At 34.6% G+C, this 20,187-nt stretch overlaps 1 protein-coding gene across 3 annotated transcripts; it reads left to right on the plus strand.

Moving 5' to 3' along the window:
- The first annotated feature begins 812 nt into the window (after positions 1 to 812).
- LOC105338999 (delta-like protein 1) lies at positions 813 to 19,438 on the plus strand. 3 transcript variants are annotated; one of them, XM_066076829.1, is made up of 10 exons: positions 813 to 1,112; positions 3,748 to 3,798; positions 11,397 to 11,687; positions 15,755 to 15,815; positions 16,525 to 16,779; positions 17,151 to 17,211; positions 17,344 to 17,474; positions 17,598 to 17,761; positions 17,898 to 18,114; positions 18,335 to 19,438. In XM_066076829.1, exons 2-10 carry the CDS (start codon positions 3,751 to 3,753, stop codon positions 18,877 to 18,879), a joined length of 1,773 nt encoding a protein of 590 aa, XP_065932901.1. In that variant the 5' UTR covers positions 813 to 1,112; positions 3,748 to 3,750; the 3' UTR covers positions 18,880 to 19,438. The 3 variants fall into 3 exon arrangements, with proteins under 3 accessions (XP_065932901.1, XP_065932902.1, XP_065932900.1); XM_066076830.1 differs by lacking the exon at positions 813 to 1,112 and having other exon boundaries at positions 3,026 to 3,798; positions 18,301 to 18,434; XM_066076828.1 differs by lacking the exon at positions 813 to 1,112 and having other exon boundaries at positions 3,032 to 3,798.
- The last annotated feature ends 749 nt before the right edge of the window (positions 19,439 to 20,187 follow it).

Raw genomic sequence — 20,187 nt, forward strand, 5'->3', positions numbered from 1 at the left:
GAAAAATCTTTAGTAATTTACCGCTTATTTGCTGATTTATTTAATCTGTGAATAGCAACAGGCCTTTAGAATCCCTAACGATTATGTAATAGTCTGATAAAGGATACTAACACTAACTATCACTAACAGATTGATAGTTACAGGCATGACAATCATTGTAGGAACAGATAATCTTAAAAAGTCCATCTTCAAAATAACGTTTATATATATTCCCATTTAAAATGAATGTTATATACTGTAAATATAATATAAATGCCATATTTGACATTTATTTCCAAAAAAACCCAGATATGGACACCAAAGAGAGAACAATAAGATGGGGGGGGGGGGGGGGGCTTTTAAAAAAGAATTAGTGAAGAGTATGGGAAAAGCATCTTCCCCAATCGGGGGTTTATGATCCGCTCCGAGTCGCGGAGCGGATCAGAAACCTTTCACTTGAGAAGTTGCAGGAAAGGGAGTCAGGTGTTGGATGCTGTATCAACCCAAAAAATAGCGGAATAAAATGTATTTTTCTGTTCTTCAGTGCAAATGTATTTTTTCACAAATGATTGGAAATGGGGTAGGAAAAACCAGTTTAAAGTCAAACTTAGAATACCTGTTAGTTCAAATTCGTCCAAATTATTTTGACATACGTTTGTCCAGTTTCCTTCTAAAAAAAGTTTATTTTTTATCTATCACCCAATGCAGACATGTTACCCGGAGGAAAATGGGTGGGGCTAGAATTTGCGGTTTATGTGTCTTTTGTTCTGCATTTGATTCTTTTACAAACTTTTTTTTTCTTTTAGTAACAACACCTGGCGTGATTATAAAGAGAGAATTTAATTCAAAACTGTATCAGAAACTATCCCCGGAGAGCCAATCACACTAGACTAGGGAGGATACAGATGTTATTTGTGTGGGGGGAGAATCGGTGGCGACCACAGGTGCCCGATAAATGGCCAGGGATAACTGTAAATCGAGGCATTGTTTGCCGGGGGGAGCGACGGTCGTGTGTCGGACACAGACAGATGTCGGAGGGCGCGCGAGGTCACGAATCGGGAAAGTTCCCCCCATCGAGATTTATTGAGATCAGTGCTGGAGATACGGGTGCTTAAACACCTTTACCTGTACAGGTAAGTATATTGCTAAATATGAAACTTCAAATGCCTAAAAAAAAAAACGAGAAATAAAAAATTAAAATACAAAACAAAAAATGAAGTAGTCTTTCTGCTATATTGTTCATTATAAATTTACGGGTTTGGGTATGATTAAAAAATCACTACGTTATAGTGAAACATCAAAATTTACAATATGACATTTTACCAACTTCATAAAAAATGGTATTTAATCGAAGTTTTCATAAATTATCTGCAGTCTTTTATCGTTTTGTATTTTGAAAAACGTATTCATGGTCACTGATTTTGGTCGAGATACTAGAGAGTACATTCCGCGGAAATCTTATCTAACAAACTTGTAGACACTGGCAGTCGGATCCAGCCTCTGTATCAAACCCTGCTATGATTGCTCTCGATGAGCCAAGAATCATTTGATTTAAATTACATACGTATTAAATTAAAGAAAGCGTTGTCAAATTAGATTTTGAGGTAAATAGCATCAAAAATGATGTCGTTGTCATCTTATTTCATTGTTCTCTTATCAGACAAATGCATTTCTTCCTCGTCTGCAACTAAGAATTAGCCAACTTATTGTTTAATTGAGATTTTAAAATGTCGTAATATTAGCACCAATGTTCAATTCTAGCGAAAATATGAATTTTTCGAGCCAAAAACCAAGCACTCAATATTTATAAATTGGTTTGAATTGATAGTTGTAATCAATGTATTTCCGCCCTATTTTCTGATTTAGTTTTAGTGTTTTTAATCGTTTGTATATCATTACCAGAAGTGTAAAAAACAAAGTATCACAACTTGTCAAGTCTGCATGGTTTCGTCCTGTACCTGATGCCACAAGCACTGCTGCTTGCTTATATTTTTCTTTTAAATCATAAGAAAATATTTTTTGAAGCCTCATTTTGGAAATTGAAATTCCATGAAATGTGAGAAATATTCAATTATCGAAAAATATGGACGTGTTTTGCGATTACCCCACTGAATATGAAAACAGGTGTTTCAGTTGGGAAAAATGCTTCATGCACGTTCACCATCGTAACAAGTGTTTATCCAGGAAAATAGCAGATACACATAAAATTATGACAGATACTGACATGGTTTTCAAACCTTCTGCATTCTGACAATTGCTCGCTTATCTATGGAGACCTGTAATGGGTCATAAATTTTTATCGAATTTTTTGCAAAGAAAACATCGATGAAGATAATACAAAGGCTCGTTAATCTTTGCGCGCTCGTGACGATATCCAGACGACAGGCTGTTTTCCCGCGCCGACTGATCCACCGCTTCCAGACACCCCAACAAATAAACATCTTCGCTGGAATTAATCAGAGTTGCGTTAGGAAATTTCAATAATTTGTCTGTTTGATAAATATTATGTATATATACGGAGATAAATTTTATGATTTGTGTGAAAATTAGTACGAATTAATTGGTTTTCGGGTCTTTCGTACGATTGCGAAATTGATGATTTTGCACCAGTAAATCAAGCCGATCTGCAATGTCGACTTTACAACTCGACGCAGTACGAACAATGAGTGTAAATTCGGTCCTATCAAAAACGCGTTGGCATATTCACTCCTCACAGCCAGATTAATGTTAACATCAAAAATACTTGGAATTTTTTCCATTTTTTTTTTTTTTTTTTTTTTTTAGTACAAGTTCCCAAAGTCCCTGAAAGTACATGTATTGGTTGTGTGGGACAAAGAGGGTGTAATCAAGCTTGCATGTTTTATTATAGATTTTAAGGTAAAAAATATACATATCTCTGAAGAAACGAACAATAAGCTTAACAGTAGAAATGCAGTCACTGTGATAAATTCGGTAGTCGACCAAAAAAAAAAGTTACAAGAAGGAAACTGCTCTCCAATAAACAGAGAAGATGTTTCTATGTTGAAATGCAATAAACAGTGTTCGGTCCGTCGAAGAAGAAAAAAAAATAACAACAAAACAAATTGAGTAATCTAAACAACCGCACTGCTCTCTGACTTTGTTTAGTCTCCTCAGACTCTGGATTTTTTAAGGAAAAAAATGAAGCATGGCAGAAGGATGTACATATCAAAACTATGTAATGGTGTGTGACAATTGGCGTTCTGTTTTACGGCCGCCAATATGCGGTTAGAGTACAAGCTCTGATGTCTGCTAGATATAGTAGGCCACCAGGCACGCAGATAATCCCCCTAACTGTACCATAAAATCTACACCAAATACCAAAAAAATCCAACAGTCAATGATTCCTGCTACGAGGGTCATCCAAAAATCGAATATCAAACGGATTTCAAAGTTTTAGCTTTACACTAAAACTGACAGCTCGGGGGTTCACGCCCTAGACTTTGACGATGCAGTGGAACTGCATGTCGCCGAACAGAGAACGCGACAGTTTTTGATTTTTTTTCCCGAAAGAATTTTATTACAAAGAGCATGCAAAGGGACGATAAGGAGGAGGCTGCGTCAAAATTCGGCAAAACTCAAGATCAGAATTAGTTCTAGCGCGTCGCTCGCTTGGCAGTTATATTATTGATGCACGCGCACGCCTGCGCGCCGGTCAGCTCTCAAGTCCGGAGATGTGTTAATATGCCAGCAGAGTTCATTTATAGAAATGATGAAACAATTAATTTACTTAGACTCCACTTTTTGTAGAAAATGGGAGGATTATATGTTGGACTAACTCTCATGCTGACTTTCAATATGGTAAGTGTACTTTTTTTCAACCAAACCACATGTTTTGCCAACTAATTATTTTGTTTGCTTCTCAAACTTGATTATGTTTGCAATGCCTTGAATTTGTACATCAAAATCTTTCAAACCGTAATTTTCTTATTTTCGGAAAGTTTTTTTATCACTTGATTTAATGATTGGATATATATTTATACAAAAAACTATAATACAACTTTTAGATATAACAAGAAAAAAATTTCAAAGCATCTAAAGCTACTGAAATTCTTCAAATTTAAAATCAATTTAGAGGCGTCTTGGTTCTTCATAAATGATATGGTTGGGAAAATGTCTTTGCTCTACCCGTTGCGTCGCAGGATGCCTTCTTGTTTTTATACGAAGCTGAAGAATAATAGCTATGCGCTTTCCTTTTGTCGTTCCTATTTTTTAACCGTTTCAGTGAACGTTTGGAGTCTGCTCTGTTTTTTATTCTGTTCAATTTTTTTTTTAAACTTTTGAAAATTTTGAGTACGTTTAGTTACCTCGATTAAAACTTTTATCCGTTTTTACAACATAAATTTCGTAAGAACATCGTTAATCCCAAAAGTCCCACAAAAGAAAAAAACTTTCTGCAAACGTAAGAAAAAAATCGCTCTTGCTATTGACATTCTAAGCCGTATTTTTTATACCCCATGAATGAAGCTATCGTATAAAAACTATACACCCTAATTGTCAAATGTTTGTATTAGGAGTCTGCTTTTTTTATACTTGATGTGCAATGGGTCTGTTCTGTCTTCGGCTACATGAATGGAGTTATCATCCCTTCATGGAACCCTTTAACACCTGACGGGGAAGTAGTGACGTAATCATTATCTATAATGGACAATACATGCATTCTACGCCTCTAACTAGAAGCCTATTTTATCATGTCTGCTCGATCCTTCTTCGTATCTTTTTTCTAACACCATGTTTAATGCTAACGTTATACAAAATTTTTCCAGCTGTTCGACTTGTATTTTTTAAATGTTATATTTATGAAGAGTTTTGCGGTTGGTGATTAAAATTTTTATTCCGTGTAATTAGATACAAATTACGAATAGCAGGTCTTCTTCAACGCTATCAAATTCTACTTCTTTCATTTTATGTGTGTTATGTATGAAAAGGTCGTCGTTTTTTTTTGTTGAATATGCATTTTTTGTTAAAAATTCTATATCAACTCTCTTGTATGGGAAAGAATTTCATTTTAAATCTCTCAGAACTGTAAATGTTTAAAAAAAAGAAGAAGAAAGAAATAAACTGTTTAGATTTGGAGTGGAAATCGGGCAATGTTTGCGTTCTGGATATAATGCAATTTAAGTACTCATCGAAAGTTTTTAAGTATACAGATTTTATCGTTTTGATTTACCATTCTATTCGTAAAATATCGGTTAAGTAATGTGTAAAACAAATTTCCATACAAATATCTCATTATTACGAGCCTTTAATGCAGTGATTGAAGTTTGAAGACTATCTATATATGAAATGTGGAACCCATTTTACAAAAGGTCGTACATGCAAGTCGGACAAAATTAACGATGATGCACGACCGTTTTACAACTTATTGCAACCTTGCAAGTTACGCCGAAATTCGGTCGTGTGTCTACGACCTCTCAGACGGGCTATGCTAAGTTTCGATGGGTTTTTTTCAAAATTTGTAGCCGTTTCTATGGTTGATATTTTAAAAGCTAGGTCCAGGAAGTGGAACTGAGTACATCATTGCATATGATTATATCCCGCTGATGTAAGATACGTTAACTATTAGCCAATGCAGGATTAGTTTGTTTGGATCATAAATATAGCAAAGTCTTTATACACAAAATAAAAAATATGCTTAAAATATATGTTTGTATAACAATATATTCCAAGTGTATGTAAACACAGAAGCGGGCAACATACGATGCTTGATTTTACAGGATCTCGATGTATCTGTATGGAGTAAAGCATGCATAGTATAGGCTTTACATGTTATATCTAACAAGCCATAGAAGAGAGACTATTAAGGAAATGGAGAATTTGACTGATTTCAGAGAAAAATATTGCTTTTCCAATCTGATATGCTTTTTTTTTTAAAAAAAAACCTTAGAATCACGAAGGAACCTGATTTAAAATTGTGTATACATGTATTATCATAAAGTTTCATTATTGAAAACACAGAAATTTAAAAAGTCACTGATAAATTTTTCTCTATCTTATCAATAGTTAAAAATTTTAACGGTCGATTAAAATATATGGTAAAGTATTTACTTTACGAATGAACGAATGATCAAAATGTTGACTTATGTTGAAGAATTTTTCGTGTTTCCGCTCGCAAATCACATATAATTGCTCAGCAGCATTGCTAACCACTTTAAATAAAAACCCTGTAATTTTCTAATAATCCGACAAGAAAACAGTGTGGCGATTTCTTATCTGATTATATTAGAAAGAGTTTCAATATTTCGCCCAAAGTTCCGAAAAGTCATTATTTTTTTTTCTAATAAACGAATATACCATACCAGATGAAAAGATTTAGATATGAAAGTCCAATGACCTAATCCTCTTTTTCTTCAGATCATTGACTGAAAAATACCTTGGTTAAAAAAAACCGTGGAACAATCTACACTTCTGTAGGAAAATTACACGTTCATTACTATAAGATCTTCTGGAAATCAAGGATTCAAGTTGTTCCCGCCTTTATCAAACTAAATAATATCAGCAGTATTTAAATTAAAACTATCTGTATCTCAATATTGAAAATTGTGCGGTAAATCCTCATAAATCTTATTTGATCCTTTAGCAAGCCTCCGACTTGTAACATCACAACAACAACATATGCTATCAATAATATCTTCACATCAAATACATGCATGTGAACTAAAAACGATGAAAGTGTTGAATTTGTTTAAAGTACACGTGTATAATTCAATTGACGTTGAAACGTCATTTCTCCGACGAAACGCCGTACATAACATATAAATACTCGGCACTCACCGTCATATTGTTTGAATTTACCGGATGGAATTTAATACAAAATTTATCTTGTTGTAAATAGTGTTATATTGTCATGTTGTAAATTTTAAATTTATAGGGTGAGTTAAAATACAAAATTTACAACGTGTTGTAAATTTTGTATGTTCACTCACCGAGTAAATTCAAAATTTACAACAAGACAAATATACTACCACCCTGTAAATTAAAAAGTAACAAAAAAGACAATATTAACAAAGAGGAATTTTCTCAGTGCCATCGGATTCTGCGAGACAGGGTTCCGGTTGTATTTCCAAACATTCGTCTTATCCTCCAACACGAAGACTGGCACGCGATGCAATGATCAGTTCCGGCTGCCTCTAATCTTTACCGGAAGTCGTCTTTACCACAAATATACCACAGTGTTGGTGACAAAGAGAAGAACCACCTGATGATTCCAAACGTAATGCATCGTTGGTTTCACTGTATTGCAAATTTATCATTGTGACCCGACCAGCGTAAATTAGATTTAAACCACTGAAAAAATTAACACGAATACTTGAGCCTCATGTCTTCTCAATATAAATCTTTCATTAACAGCCACAAACCTCATTTGCGGTCGTGGTTTGCTTCATGTCTTTTAAACCTGGATTAAAAGTATTAGTTGAAATTTCGCAGCATGGTTCGAATCCCAGGGCGGACACTTAGGTCTTTGGACGAGGCAGTTGACCTGTAACTCTCATCCAACATTCGTGATGGTTCGTTTAGTATTAGCGGTATGAGCTTATACCAAAATATCAGTTCCTTTGTGAGAAGCCGTGGAAACACGGGTTAATAAATCCCTTGTGAGAACAATGCTATTGCTTGTAGGTAAACGAATCAATGTCGAATGAATAATACAGATATACCCGTCTTGTGAAATAATTATGAGAATGAATTAAAACTAACTTTGCGAGACTGTTTGTAATCTCTCAACAACGTTTATAATACTAACTTTTTAAAAGCATTATTCCCATTTATTAACCAAAGAAATTTTCACATAAATGCTAGGTATAAGTTGAATTTTTTCAGCATTTCCTAAAATAAAGCAGGGGTAACTTTTTTTCCAAGCGAGCTGTTAGATATCATATTTACTAAGATTATACTTTTAAAAAAAAACACGTTTTCTAAGAGGACTCTACATCCAATAGAATGTTAACTTTAATAGTCGATAAAGTAGACATTGAAGGGGCATGGTCACGATTTCGGTCAAATTATATTTTTCTGTTTGTATTATTTGGAATGCTTTAGGAGTGTATTTACTATGACCAAATTGAAATTTGAGTGTCAGTAGTAAGGTTATAAGCAAGATACAGGGCTCACAATTCTTTGTCATGTAAACAAGGCTCGTGCCCTGTTTTTGTTTACATTAGTTTAATATACCAGGAAACATTCTTTTTGAAGCTGATTTGTCTATCTTCTTATTCCTTTTAGGCATAAATAAACAGTTCCTAGTGTTTACCAAATTCGTTTTAGGTCTAAAACTGGAGTTTACACTTCAATATTCAAAACTTAAACAAAATCTTTGTTTACATAGCAAAGAAGTGTAAGCTCTGTAACTCGCTTGTAACTCAACAAATGACACTCAAATTTTGGTCGCCTATTAAAAATGCCTCGGTGAAGCATTGTAACCATTAAAATTGGAGTAATAATTTTTGACCAAAATCGTGACCATGCCCTTTTAAACAAAGTATTTAAATTATAAATACATGTACAAAGTTGAATTATTATCAAATGACATTCCCTTCAAAATTTTACCATCGCAACAAAAATCAAATTTGCATCTACTAGTTACAAGTGCTGTCGTAATACAAGAGTCAGCAGAAATCTAAAATAATAAGTATCGCACTTTTAGTAAAAAGTGTATGTTGATTAAGTGAAAGAGACATAACAATATGATTTGAAAAACTCATCCAAAAATATTGGTGTCATTCATTGTACAACAATGGTCCTTGCTTATTCTGTTAGAGAGTTCTTTCAAATTTTCTAACGTATGTTTTAGTTAAAAACCGTCGCGTTGCCCCAGCCGGAAGAGCGTTCCCTCAGTAGTACGAGGGTTTACGTTTTGGATTTGCATCGCTTGATAAACATGGGTTAAATAAAATGTTTCTCAAAATAAATGTTTCATTGCTGAGTGCTTGGCTTTATCATTGAAAATTTCTTCGCTCCTGGAAATATGGTAAACCGAAGTGTCACGTCACAGTACATTTATTGCATAACTATTGTCCTTTCATGTAAAAAGGAATGAAAGTTTCATTATCAATTTTATATTCTATTTTTCTATTTATTATAAATCATCATTGCTCACACCTTTTAGAATTTTCCAGTATGATTTTTGGCCACTTTCCGGAATAGTAAGGTTTATTTCCTACTGTTTTAAAACACCTCTTTCTTCTCAATTTTTCAAAGAAGGAGCAAAAAGAATTGCTAATTGTCTTTAGTTTTGGAAGTTGTTCTCTTTAAGAGGGTTTGATGATCATGGTCATTTTTAGACTGTTTTGAATTTTTCTCTATAAAAAGAGTTCTATATAAAAACATAGGAAAATACCAAAAATTTAAAGATAAGTTATGTAGATTTTTCAGCTAATCAAATCATATCTTTATATTAAAGGAAGCTCTGGTGGATGATTTGGTGACCACGCATCCTCCTTAATATATGGTTAAGCATTTGAGCGAGGTACCCTCATGTTGGTTATCTCGTTATTTCAGACGCGTGTTCGATTCTTTTTCACGTAAATTGTGTTCTATATAAATTACCAAACGAATGTGTCATTTCTCTCTTAAAATCTTACTATTGCGTAGGTGTTGATACGTTTTTAAAAGATCCTACGTTGTGAATTAATCTTCAACGGCTTTGACGACGTTTCGATAAGAATAAAAAATGAATGAAATAAACAACATATAAATGAATCAATCATGTTTTTTTTTTATTCTTTGAATTATGACATCGTTTGACGCTGGCGGTTTTTAAATACTGACAGATCTTTAATGCGCAAGCGCCCCTTTGACACAGGGCATGTAAGGTTTTAGAAGATTTTTTTTTACTTTTAACGCTGAGTGTTTCGTTAATAATATCGGGACTTGAGTCGTCACTAAGATAGCACCCATCTACACATGAAACTTAAAGAAGTGCAGTTTTCGTCGGTATTTGCACATACCACAGCAAATTGATAAATCGTAATAGCAAGATGCTAGATAGCAAAAATCATCCTTATTTGAAATTCCCATGAATCGTAAACAAATATTTTTAATTATGATATACGATATACATTAGGTAAAGTTGTATCAAATCGCAATATTGAATTGAGCGAAGTTATTTAAATATTAACTTTAAAATGATATGAAATGCATTACTTTTAATTATTTTTTAACTAATATATAAATATACCGGTGGATACAGAGGGAAGAAATATATATTTCAAGCTATATAAAGTTGCTTGAAATTTGTGGTGTCGAAATGGAAAAAGATATGATTAATAGGCATGTGTGTTACTTTTTTATTAGATATAATCAAATGCAAGTTATGTACAACAAGAAATAAATTGATTGCAGCTCTTAGTCAAAACTTCTTAATAAATAGCGTAAATGTGAAAAAGCTATAAAGTTCTACATCACTGTAATATTTATATATGTGACAAATAATAATCTAAAACTCGTGCGTTTTGCCGATAATAAACGAGATTTATAACCACCCACAATGCATGTCGCAAACGCAGATACAGCAAATGAAATAATTTACCGTGTAGGACTTTCATATACATGTACAATGACAGGTCCCTGTGATATAGGTAAATAATGACTGGTCCCTAAGCTAATTAACAAAGGGAACGTCATTATTGCAGAAGTATTAGAATTATACATCTACGAATTCCTTGGAACGGAAATCGGTATCGATGGAAGCGAAATGAAACCGTGAAAAGTGAATGGAATTATTCAGATATGGTATTTATCTTAGCAATATACAATGTTTAACTTGGCAAAGCTTCACCCAAGATATACACCGCTAAACAGATAAAAAAAGAGAACCTATTTATCATAAATTACACATATTTCACTCCAGAAACTAGCCGGCAATCTCGATTTGATACCGAGTCTATGTTAACATGCACTCTGGAGATAGGGTTGATACTATCATGTAACCAGACCTGCCGCCTGCCCGCGCTATCCATCTGCAAGTGGTATTGTGTGTATGACTTCTCCAGCATCCAGTAACCGACTGTTACAAAATTCGGTGAATTTATTGCTGGCTTGTTTTTTTTTAAGGAAAGTCAAAGAGCAAGTTCCTTTTCGATAATTATTCAAATACTTAAAGCGCGCCGATAAAATTTTGGATACAATTTCTGAGTCGGTGCAGGATGATGCCATATAGGAACCGGGGCCATTATTTTGATGCACTATTTAGTTATTTGCATCCTGTGCACTGTCTGCCTTAATCCCTCCAATAATCAAGTAATTGTTATTGAAGTGCATTTTCGCCGAACATTCTATGTTATATTAATATTTTGAGTACCAAAATGGGACACATGTTGTCTTGTAGATTGATATTTAATAAGCTCGTAGCCATTGGTCTAGTCCAGCATTAACCTTTGCCAATTTTACCATTATTTCAGGTTGTAGGAACCGGTCGTTTCGAGGTTTCAATTTTGGCGTACTTCAATGAAAGTGGACGGATGGCGGGCGAATCATGTTGTTCCGGGTCACGTGATAACGATACGTGCTTATCACTTTGTCCTACCTTCCTCACTGTCTGTCTCCAACACCATTCGGCCTTTATCCCAGAATTCCCTGCGTGTACGTATGGACATGCTGTTACTCCTGTCTTCAACCGTAGTTTGACCGATGACGTCAAACCCACAAAGAATATGTACTTTATCAAAATTCCATTCCAGTTTTCTTGGCCTGTAAGTATATACGTTTTTAAATCTAAAACACGTTATCTGATCAAGTAATTATCTCATTATCGTTCTATGCAATTGCGCTTCCGTAAGAAAAAACCCAAATATCACAGAAAATTATAATAGACTTTTATTGCTTGCAGTAATGATGAAAAATAGCACGCTAATTTGTTTTAAGATTATTTGTATGTTTCTTCGTACACTTTTTTTTTTAAATATAACAAACAAAAGCAAAAAGCGGGCGTTCCTTGCATGACGTCATTTTTCCGGAAGAAGAAAGTCAGATCCGTGACGTGATAAGGTCGCCCCCGCCTGGCTCAATCCTATTTCCATTCATTCGAGTTCTGTATAGAGATATTACTACTATTTCTTCATGTTAACTCTCGATAAACACTATCGTACTTCAATCGAAGCAGGGGTTTTGTCGTGGCACCCAAATCTATATTTAGTAACAGATGAAGGAACTAGTTGTATAATCAGTGGGTTGGACCTAAAAAAGAGCGATGCTGCGGCATCTGGAAAGGTTCCGAAGAGCAGTAACACCGTGTGTACACACATTAAAACACGTTATTAATATTATTTATTTAAGAAGTTTATCTACTTTTTTTTTTTACATAATCACGGGTAGAAATCAGGGAAAAGTACAATACAGGACAGACGATAAGACTCTGCAGATAAGACCACGAACAATTTATTAGATTTTCCATCATTTCCCCGCTATTTTACGGCAAAAAAATACAACGTATGGATCAATCATAAAAAAAAAAAGGTTACATAGTACACAACACATTTTTAATCGTGAAAAACATTGCAGAGAATACGCAATGCACGTGTTCGCTTGTCACTAGCAATATCGTTCATGTTCTATAAACCAACCTTCGTTCGCTTGCGAGAAATTTTCGCAACGTTCTCGAGAGCCTTATCGTCGCAAATAACTATCGCCGCGAACATGTCCTGAAACGTCTCTGGTATAATATTTTCAAGATAAACTATATCGCGAAAATTACTAGTAGTCTCCAAAAAAGAATATTACCAGTAAATCGCGAAATAAAATAATCGCAAATAAAAGTTGGTTTACATGGTTTATATGCCATTAAGGTAAATTCTGTTACTTTACTAGGTCACCAATTGTCAAAAAAAAAAACACCCAAAAAAACCCAAGTTAGTCGGTTTTAAATACTGTATAGATTGCGCTATAAAATCTACATATAGTTGGACTGTGTCAATAAGACAAGCTTTTTATGTTCTATAAATATATGACAAATAATATTTGTTCATTAAAACAAAAACAAGGAAGGATTCGTTAAAATGCAGCGTTCCTTAAAAAGTTATAATTGTAAAGAAAAAAGTTACTGAGAACATTTGAAAGCAGAAACTATTATATAATAGCATATTGGAGAGTCCCTAGGTAACGATACAATGAGAATAAAAGAAAGGACAAAAATGTTGCTGATTTATCAAACTTGTCTACAGACTGCTAAGATAAAAATGTCAAGGTCATGACCTTGTTACTATCGACATCAAATCTGGAGTAGATAATGAATGGCCTGATTTGAGGGGTATCTAGGGCTCATTCTCTCTACCATTGCGTGAAAAGGTTCACTTATAGATACGAAGAGATCATCTTTGGTTGAAACCGAAAACGCCCGCACCAGGGCCAGTCTGGAAAAATTCAAGGACACTCGTATCGTCAAGGGTCATTTTGAAATTTGTAACGCTATCTTCTGACCGTAACCTAATAATTACACGTGCTGGAATGTGTCTGAATGACACAAGCTCTTTATGCTTCGTGGACTAATTTCTTGCTGACTTGACGTTCAGTTTCTCTTTCGTCATCAAACGTCAAAGTTTGTGTCAGAAGTCTGAAAAGCAGGCCTATACCTGTCATGTCACGCAATTTAAGTTCAATTAATTTTCAAGCATATTTTAAAGCGATTACGTGATGGATGCGCGGTGGAGAGTTGTTTCGGCACTGTGGTGATAAATTACCGGTCGTTATCGTCTAACCAAGAAGGCAGGGAGAGATGAATTAATTGATGGTATTCGTTACATCATCTTGAAGGATAAGATAATCTAATCTGATATATTGAACGTACTAGCAATAAAAAATTCAACGGAAAAGTCAAGAACTTATCGTTCAAATTTTCATCTTAATCGCTGCAGATAAGAGGGTCAGCGTCGATCTTCTCAAGGAGTTTGTGAACGGTATACAAGATGGTCGACCTTTGCTATTATGCAATACGGATAAACCAGAAGGTGCAAAATTGTGCACCTTACGAGTGTTTTCTATAAACAATGTAATCTTTCGTCGCTTCAAGTGTTTGTAATTAGGAGAAATTAAAAAGGAGATTCCACTCAGAAAACATCAGTTATCACATGCTATAGGCCCACGCTGAATCCGTCTGTTTACAATACTGATATACATGTACGTTTAAGATGCCGTTTTATATTAATTTGTCAAGGCTTTCATCTCGGTTATCAACACTTATGCCGACAATTTTCAATATCTTTTAAAATTTGTTTTGGTAAAAGAGCTTAAAGTGTCTGAAGAATTTATATGTCTGAAGAATTTATATTTCTAGTGGAAAGGGGGGGGGGGGAGTAATATTTCTAGCGTTACCCTTTGTGTTTTTTGTTTGTAATAACATTACGAATCAAATGTGTACTGTGTAGTCCAATACATTGCAAATGACTTATTGTGTGGTGCAAGCGCGGTTTGCATTATTTTACAAGACAGAAATAACGTTAAAATGTCAATTTTAATATTTTTTTAAACAATTGAAATTATATAACCATAAGGAATAAGAAATCTTTCTTTGAGTATTATTACATGTAGATGATCAAAAACAGTCAAGTTATGAAATATTTTCCTTGTCGGTTCCTTCGAGAAAAAATAACTGTTGAGGTATCGCAGAAAAATGAGGCCGGGTATTATATTTTTCTGCAATAATCGAAGCCGTTAATGTTCACATACATATACCAACAAGGAAATTTTTAAGAAGGTTGGATGATCATGGCCTCTTTAGACTAAATTGATCTCCTCGAGATGAAGAGTTAAGTGTAGATAAGATAAAGGAAAATGTTAATTAAAATTTTAAAGCTGATTTTTTTTTTTTACACAAAATTGTTATTTCTGGCCAAAAATGTTCAAATTTTATATATTCGGGAATATCTGATTGGTAGTGTGTTGAACAAAAAGCCTTCTCAATTGTTTATATTTACATCTTTCGTTAAATTGTCTAAACATAAAAATAACATTGAATGAAAGTGATAAAATAACATATAATCAATTAGTCTGTTACTTTGATTTTATTCACAGATCAAATTCAGCTAGATAAGCCTGGATTTTGTCTATTCAGCAAGTCAGTTTACGTAACACAATGAACAACACTTTCTATAAACATATAAAAGAAAATACTCAGCTAATGTGTAAATCTAATACAATATTATCTAGATAGCAGAAGGAATGTCTAAAAATTATCAACACTTTAAACAATAAGAGTACACATGATGATACAAAGTCCGATTCTCCCGAGAAAAATGGTATGGCAAAAAATGATAGGAATGTTCATTAAACCAATTCGCGAAATAATAAGATAAAAAGTGAAAGTCGTATTCGAATGAGAGATATAGGATTGCCTGGTTTTATTTACTTTAAACCGTAATTAGAATAGATGGTTTATACAGGATTGGTACGCGTATAGTCTCGTGCTCACATTCTGAGCACGTGCCGGGAATTTCTTGCTTTCATTGTCAAATTAAAACATGAACTTTTTTCTCTTTGTAGAACAGTCTTGTTGAAATTTTTGAATGACTCGTTAATTAGATACTTTATTCTGTTTAAATTGAAATTTGAACTTTTGCCCTCGGTTTCAAACACAGTTAACAAATTACATAATATCGATGATTCACAAAGGCCTGTTTTACCCGAAAGACACGAAGACGCCCAAACATTTGGCGGATAATCCTTTTCCGCCTCTCAAGAAGTAGAATTAACAATCTTTAATTCAATTGATTCTTCAGTAAACAAACTTGAAACAAAGACTCATGGCTTTTCTTATTCTTTATTTCAGGAATCGTTTTCTCTGGTGATAGACGCATGGCAAGAACCCCAACTAAATCAATCCGCTAAAGGTAAGGTCACCGAAATACGCAACTTAACATACCACATGCGGTCTCGGGGTTTTGCTCCCAACCAAAGGTCTCCAGAAGCGCAGATGCCGTTGCATCTTAGACACATTTAGATCTGATTGTATATTTTACTGACACAATTAGTAACGAAAGAGTGAACCTGCCAACATTTATATTACCCATCATTTCTCCCCGCTCTACCGTTCTCTGTCAAACGTGGGCACCCACGGTCATAATATCCCATGCCAGAGATTCGCCATTTGCATATTTTCTTTTCACGCAACACATTTCCGTAATAAAATAGGATGATAATGTGTGTGTTCTTGAAATAAAATGCATAGAATGAACTTAAGTGTACGTGCTTAAGTGCAGGGGGAACCTTCTTCATCTTGGATAAAAAGACACTTTGGGCTGCAACTGAATCCATAACTCTTTACCCCACTGAATTCTGAAATGTAATTGATAGGTTTTAAATTCACCATATACAACGAATGCGAAATTAAACAGATCGACACTTCAATAAAATATTGGATTTTTACTGCTCAATATCTCAATAAATCGCAATGTGTTTTTGTAAAGGTTTTGCAAAACTGTCTGCCTTCACAGACGATTAAAAACTGAGAAGTTATGAAGTTTGTCTGATGCCTTATTGATACCTGCGGTAGAGAGAAAAAAATACCATTAATAAAAAAGTACATAATATTTTTTTCAGATCTCTCTAATAGAATCTTACGAGACGTTGTACGAGACAAACTAACTCCCCCTTCCCTGTGGGTGAAGAGACGGACAAAGACGGCTCAGTTAGAGCTCATTTATGAGTACCGAGTAGTTTGTGACGAGTTCTACTATAGCGACACCTGTGAGCAGATTTGCAGACACAGGAACGATAACTTTGGGCACTATGTGTGCGACGAAACAGGGTCCAAAGTATGTCTTCCTGGGTGGCAGGGAGAGTTTTGTCAAGAAGGTATTGGTCGACAGTTTCTAGAAAAGTCAGCAAAACCAAACACAAAGTTAAAGATGAAAAAGCAGTAAATATAGTAGTATATACCAATTTAATCCAAATAAGGTCTTTCATCTCATTCCCATAGCAACGTATCGAAAACTGGGGAAAAGATTAAAGACTCTTCAAGTTAATTAAGTTTAGCTTTAAAAAATCCAAAGGATCGCCATGTTAAAGTTTCTGTAACTGATTCTGTCAAATTGTCACGATGGATGATTTGTACTTTCTTTGTTAATACTTATTTTTGACAAAATTGTCTGAAACAGTTTTTGATTATTTCAGTTGAAAATCTTTAGGGTTTTTTTCAGTAAATGTTTGAATTTTTATTATTACAGCGGTTTGCACTGAGAAGTGTAACAGTAGCCGTGGGTATTGCGACAAACCTTTTGAGTGCAGGTATGTACACTACGACTACTATACCTTGAGTCTTATTCGGAATCGAACTGAAAGCCTTTTCATAATGTTCATAAAGTGAAAGCAAGTTTGAAATTTAAGTTCCCTGATTAATGTTATTTTGACTTCTTGTAGATGTCTTCTGGGCTGGACGGGGGAATCATGCGATAAGTGTATTCCTAACCCCGGTTGTGTGCACGGAATTTGTTACGAGCCGTGGCAATGCATCTGTCAGAGCGGTTGGGGTGGTAGATACTGCAATATAGGTAAGTCTATTGCTAGTACAAATGCAAGTACAAACAGATTTATATAACAGTCACTGGTTTTTAGACACAAATGATGAGTGACATCTCTCAACGTTTTATTATTGAGAGGTTTTGTTCTTACAGACCAACATTATTGCACCAACCACCAGCCCTGCAGAAATGGCGGAACTTGTATTAACGACGCGAACAAGAATTTCACTTGCGCATGTTCGGTTGGATATACTGGTCAGAGATGCGAGAATGTCGTGTGCTATAATAGCATCTGTCAAAATGGCGGGAAATGTCAGGTATAATGATCTTATCCTCTTTTTTTTGCACAAAACTTCATTTTTGAATGAATTTACCATTTGATATAATTGGAAATTTCCTCATGTGTGTTATTTTGCCTAGATCTGTTATCCAAGTATTATGGCCTTATTTCAGGGAACTTCGGAAAATAATGCTTCGTGCGTTTGTCCCAATGGTTTCTATGGTCAACATTGTGAATACAAGAAACATTATTGTAAAGACACAAATTGCGCCAATGCTGGCACGTGTGTTGAAGAAGCAAACGGTGTACGTTGTTTGTGTGTAGAAGGATTTGAAGGAAATTATTGCGAAAGTGAAATTGACGAATGTCGATCAAATCCTTGCAAAAACGGTAAGGCGTTCAAATATTTACAAAGCATTTAACGCACGTGGCTAATTATTTTGACTAATTTGCTAACTTCAAATAAGTTTTTACATCATTTTATAAACAAATCTTGGGTGTCTATAAAAATGAAAGCTAATCGTCGACTTTTTTCATGCCCAGACTAAACAATTGATGGCTTATCTTTTCATAAAGGCAATTGACAACAGTCTTTTCATGTCATTCCCAGGTGGCACCTGTTTGGATGGAGTCAATGATTTCATATGTCGCTGCAGGGAAAACTACATCGGTAAGACTTGTGGGATAATTATGGACCCTTGTCGCGGAATCACGTGCTTAAATGGCGGCCGATGTGATATCACTGTCAGCTTCCGGGGAGAGTGCGCATGCCCAAGCGGCTTTACGGGAAAGCGTTGCGAGTCCAGCATGCAAGTTTGTGAGAGTATGCCTTGTGGAAACGGCGGCAGTTGCGTCGCCAATAAAAATAAATACAGTTGTGTTTGTTTGAAAGGTTACTATGGGGATCGCTGTGAATATTCGTCGTTCATTTGTACACCCAACTCATGTCAAAATGGTGGCATTTGCAAACAGCACAAAAACCGTACCAGTTGTATATGTCCTTCTGAATTTGTCGGAGACAGATGTGAAAGTTCAGTTATCCAGTTGGAAGAAAATTTTTCAGGGGCCTTTTCTCCGAACTCTTGTGTATCTTTTCATCCTCATTCATTGTTTACTCTATTTCTGATATTTTTAAATTTACTTATTCCCACGTGACATTTCGCATCAGACACAATGCTACCGGTGACAATTATGCCGATAATGTTTTTTATTCGGTGTTCTGGTAATGTTCCTGACATTTTTGCAGCATTTGCTGTACATTTCATTCCGTTCTGAATGCATCGATTATACATGTACTTTCGTCGCCTTGAGAAGGCGCATTATGCAAGACTGGAAGTAAAAAAAAAACGATGTCCTTGGTCGAGCGGTATGCTGATTTGTCATTCAAACCATGCAACTTAATTATCTGTCATCTCCCAAAAAATCAACAGCATCATGGAGTGTGAGATACGTGTTTAGAATGTGGATGCTGTGTGTATATATATTATGTACAGTATGACTTACAATAGAGCGAGAGAAGTTAGAATATTAAAAAAATTTTCTAAGGTGGACGGATTATTGTTGATTTTTCTCGTTCTTTCTGTGTATATACACGTACATTGTAATACTTTTGTATATATGTACATTGTAATATTTTCTCTGTTTTATACGTTGTATGAAATCGGAATATCATGGTATTTATATCTAATGATCAAAATAAATGCAATAAAGTTTGTTTCTCGGTAATAACATATCCTGGATTTTGAAGGTTTTAGGATATAGTCATTTCTTGTCGTAATTTAATTAGACAAATACGATTCATATACATAAATGAAAAAAAATCACAGTATGCATACCATATTTTCCTGAGTACTGAAATACTGTAAACAAAACTTTATTTGCGTGCGAGTAATTTTCGCGGGGTTCGCGAGAACGTTGTAGTCGCGAATATTTATCGCCGCAAAACAGTTCTCAAATGTCTTTGTCAATTTAAATAAGAAATCAACGTATATCTTGGGTTTCAAAACATCAGAACTAACAGTAGTCTAATAGATGATTTTAGATTTATTTCAATCTCTCGGTGAAAGTACATATACTTTTATATGTTATACATGTATCTTCAATGCTTGAGAACAGTAAACAATTCAGGTGTAACAGAAATTTACAGATTTATGTTTGCGAGAAGAAAAATAACAATAACACACTTCATTTAGATTAAGCCGAATACCTGATTCTTTTTTTTCAGTATAAACAAAACACGATAGAATATTTACGTTAACAGTATTTTTTGGCTGTCTGTGGTGAAACTTTGTCAGGAACTTGAGTAATACGAAGTAAGAACATTGATTAACAAGGCGTGTAAAGCGCCCATATAAAAGACGGACTAGGAAAGAATAGCTAAAAATCACACATATCCATATATCTACTGTAATTGAACTGATAAAACCGAATCACCATCTAAACAGTTGATATCAGTTTGTCTGC

This window comes from Magallana gigas, chromosome 2 (genome assembly GCF_963853765.1).
Source record: "Magallana gigas chromosome 2, xbMagGiga1.1, whole genome shotgun sequence".
Lineage (NCBI taxonomy): Eukaryota > Metazoa > Mollusca > Bivalvia > Ostreida > Ostreidae > Magallana > Magallana gigas.

Coding starts and splice junctions, on each gene's coding strand:
- LOC105338999 (XM_066076829.1), top strand. CDS start 3,751: ATGGGAGGATTATATGTTGGACTAACTCTCATGCTGACTTTCAATATG. Junction 17,212..17,343: donor GACAAACCTTTTGAGTGCAG/GTATGTACACTA, acceptor GACTTCTTGTAG/ATGTCTTCTGGGCTGGACGG. Junction 18,115..18,334: donor ATCAAATCCTTGCAAAAACG/GTAAGGCGTTCA, acceptor TGTCATTCCCAG/GTGGCACCTGTTTGGATGGA.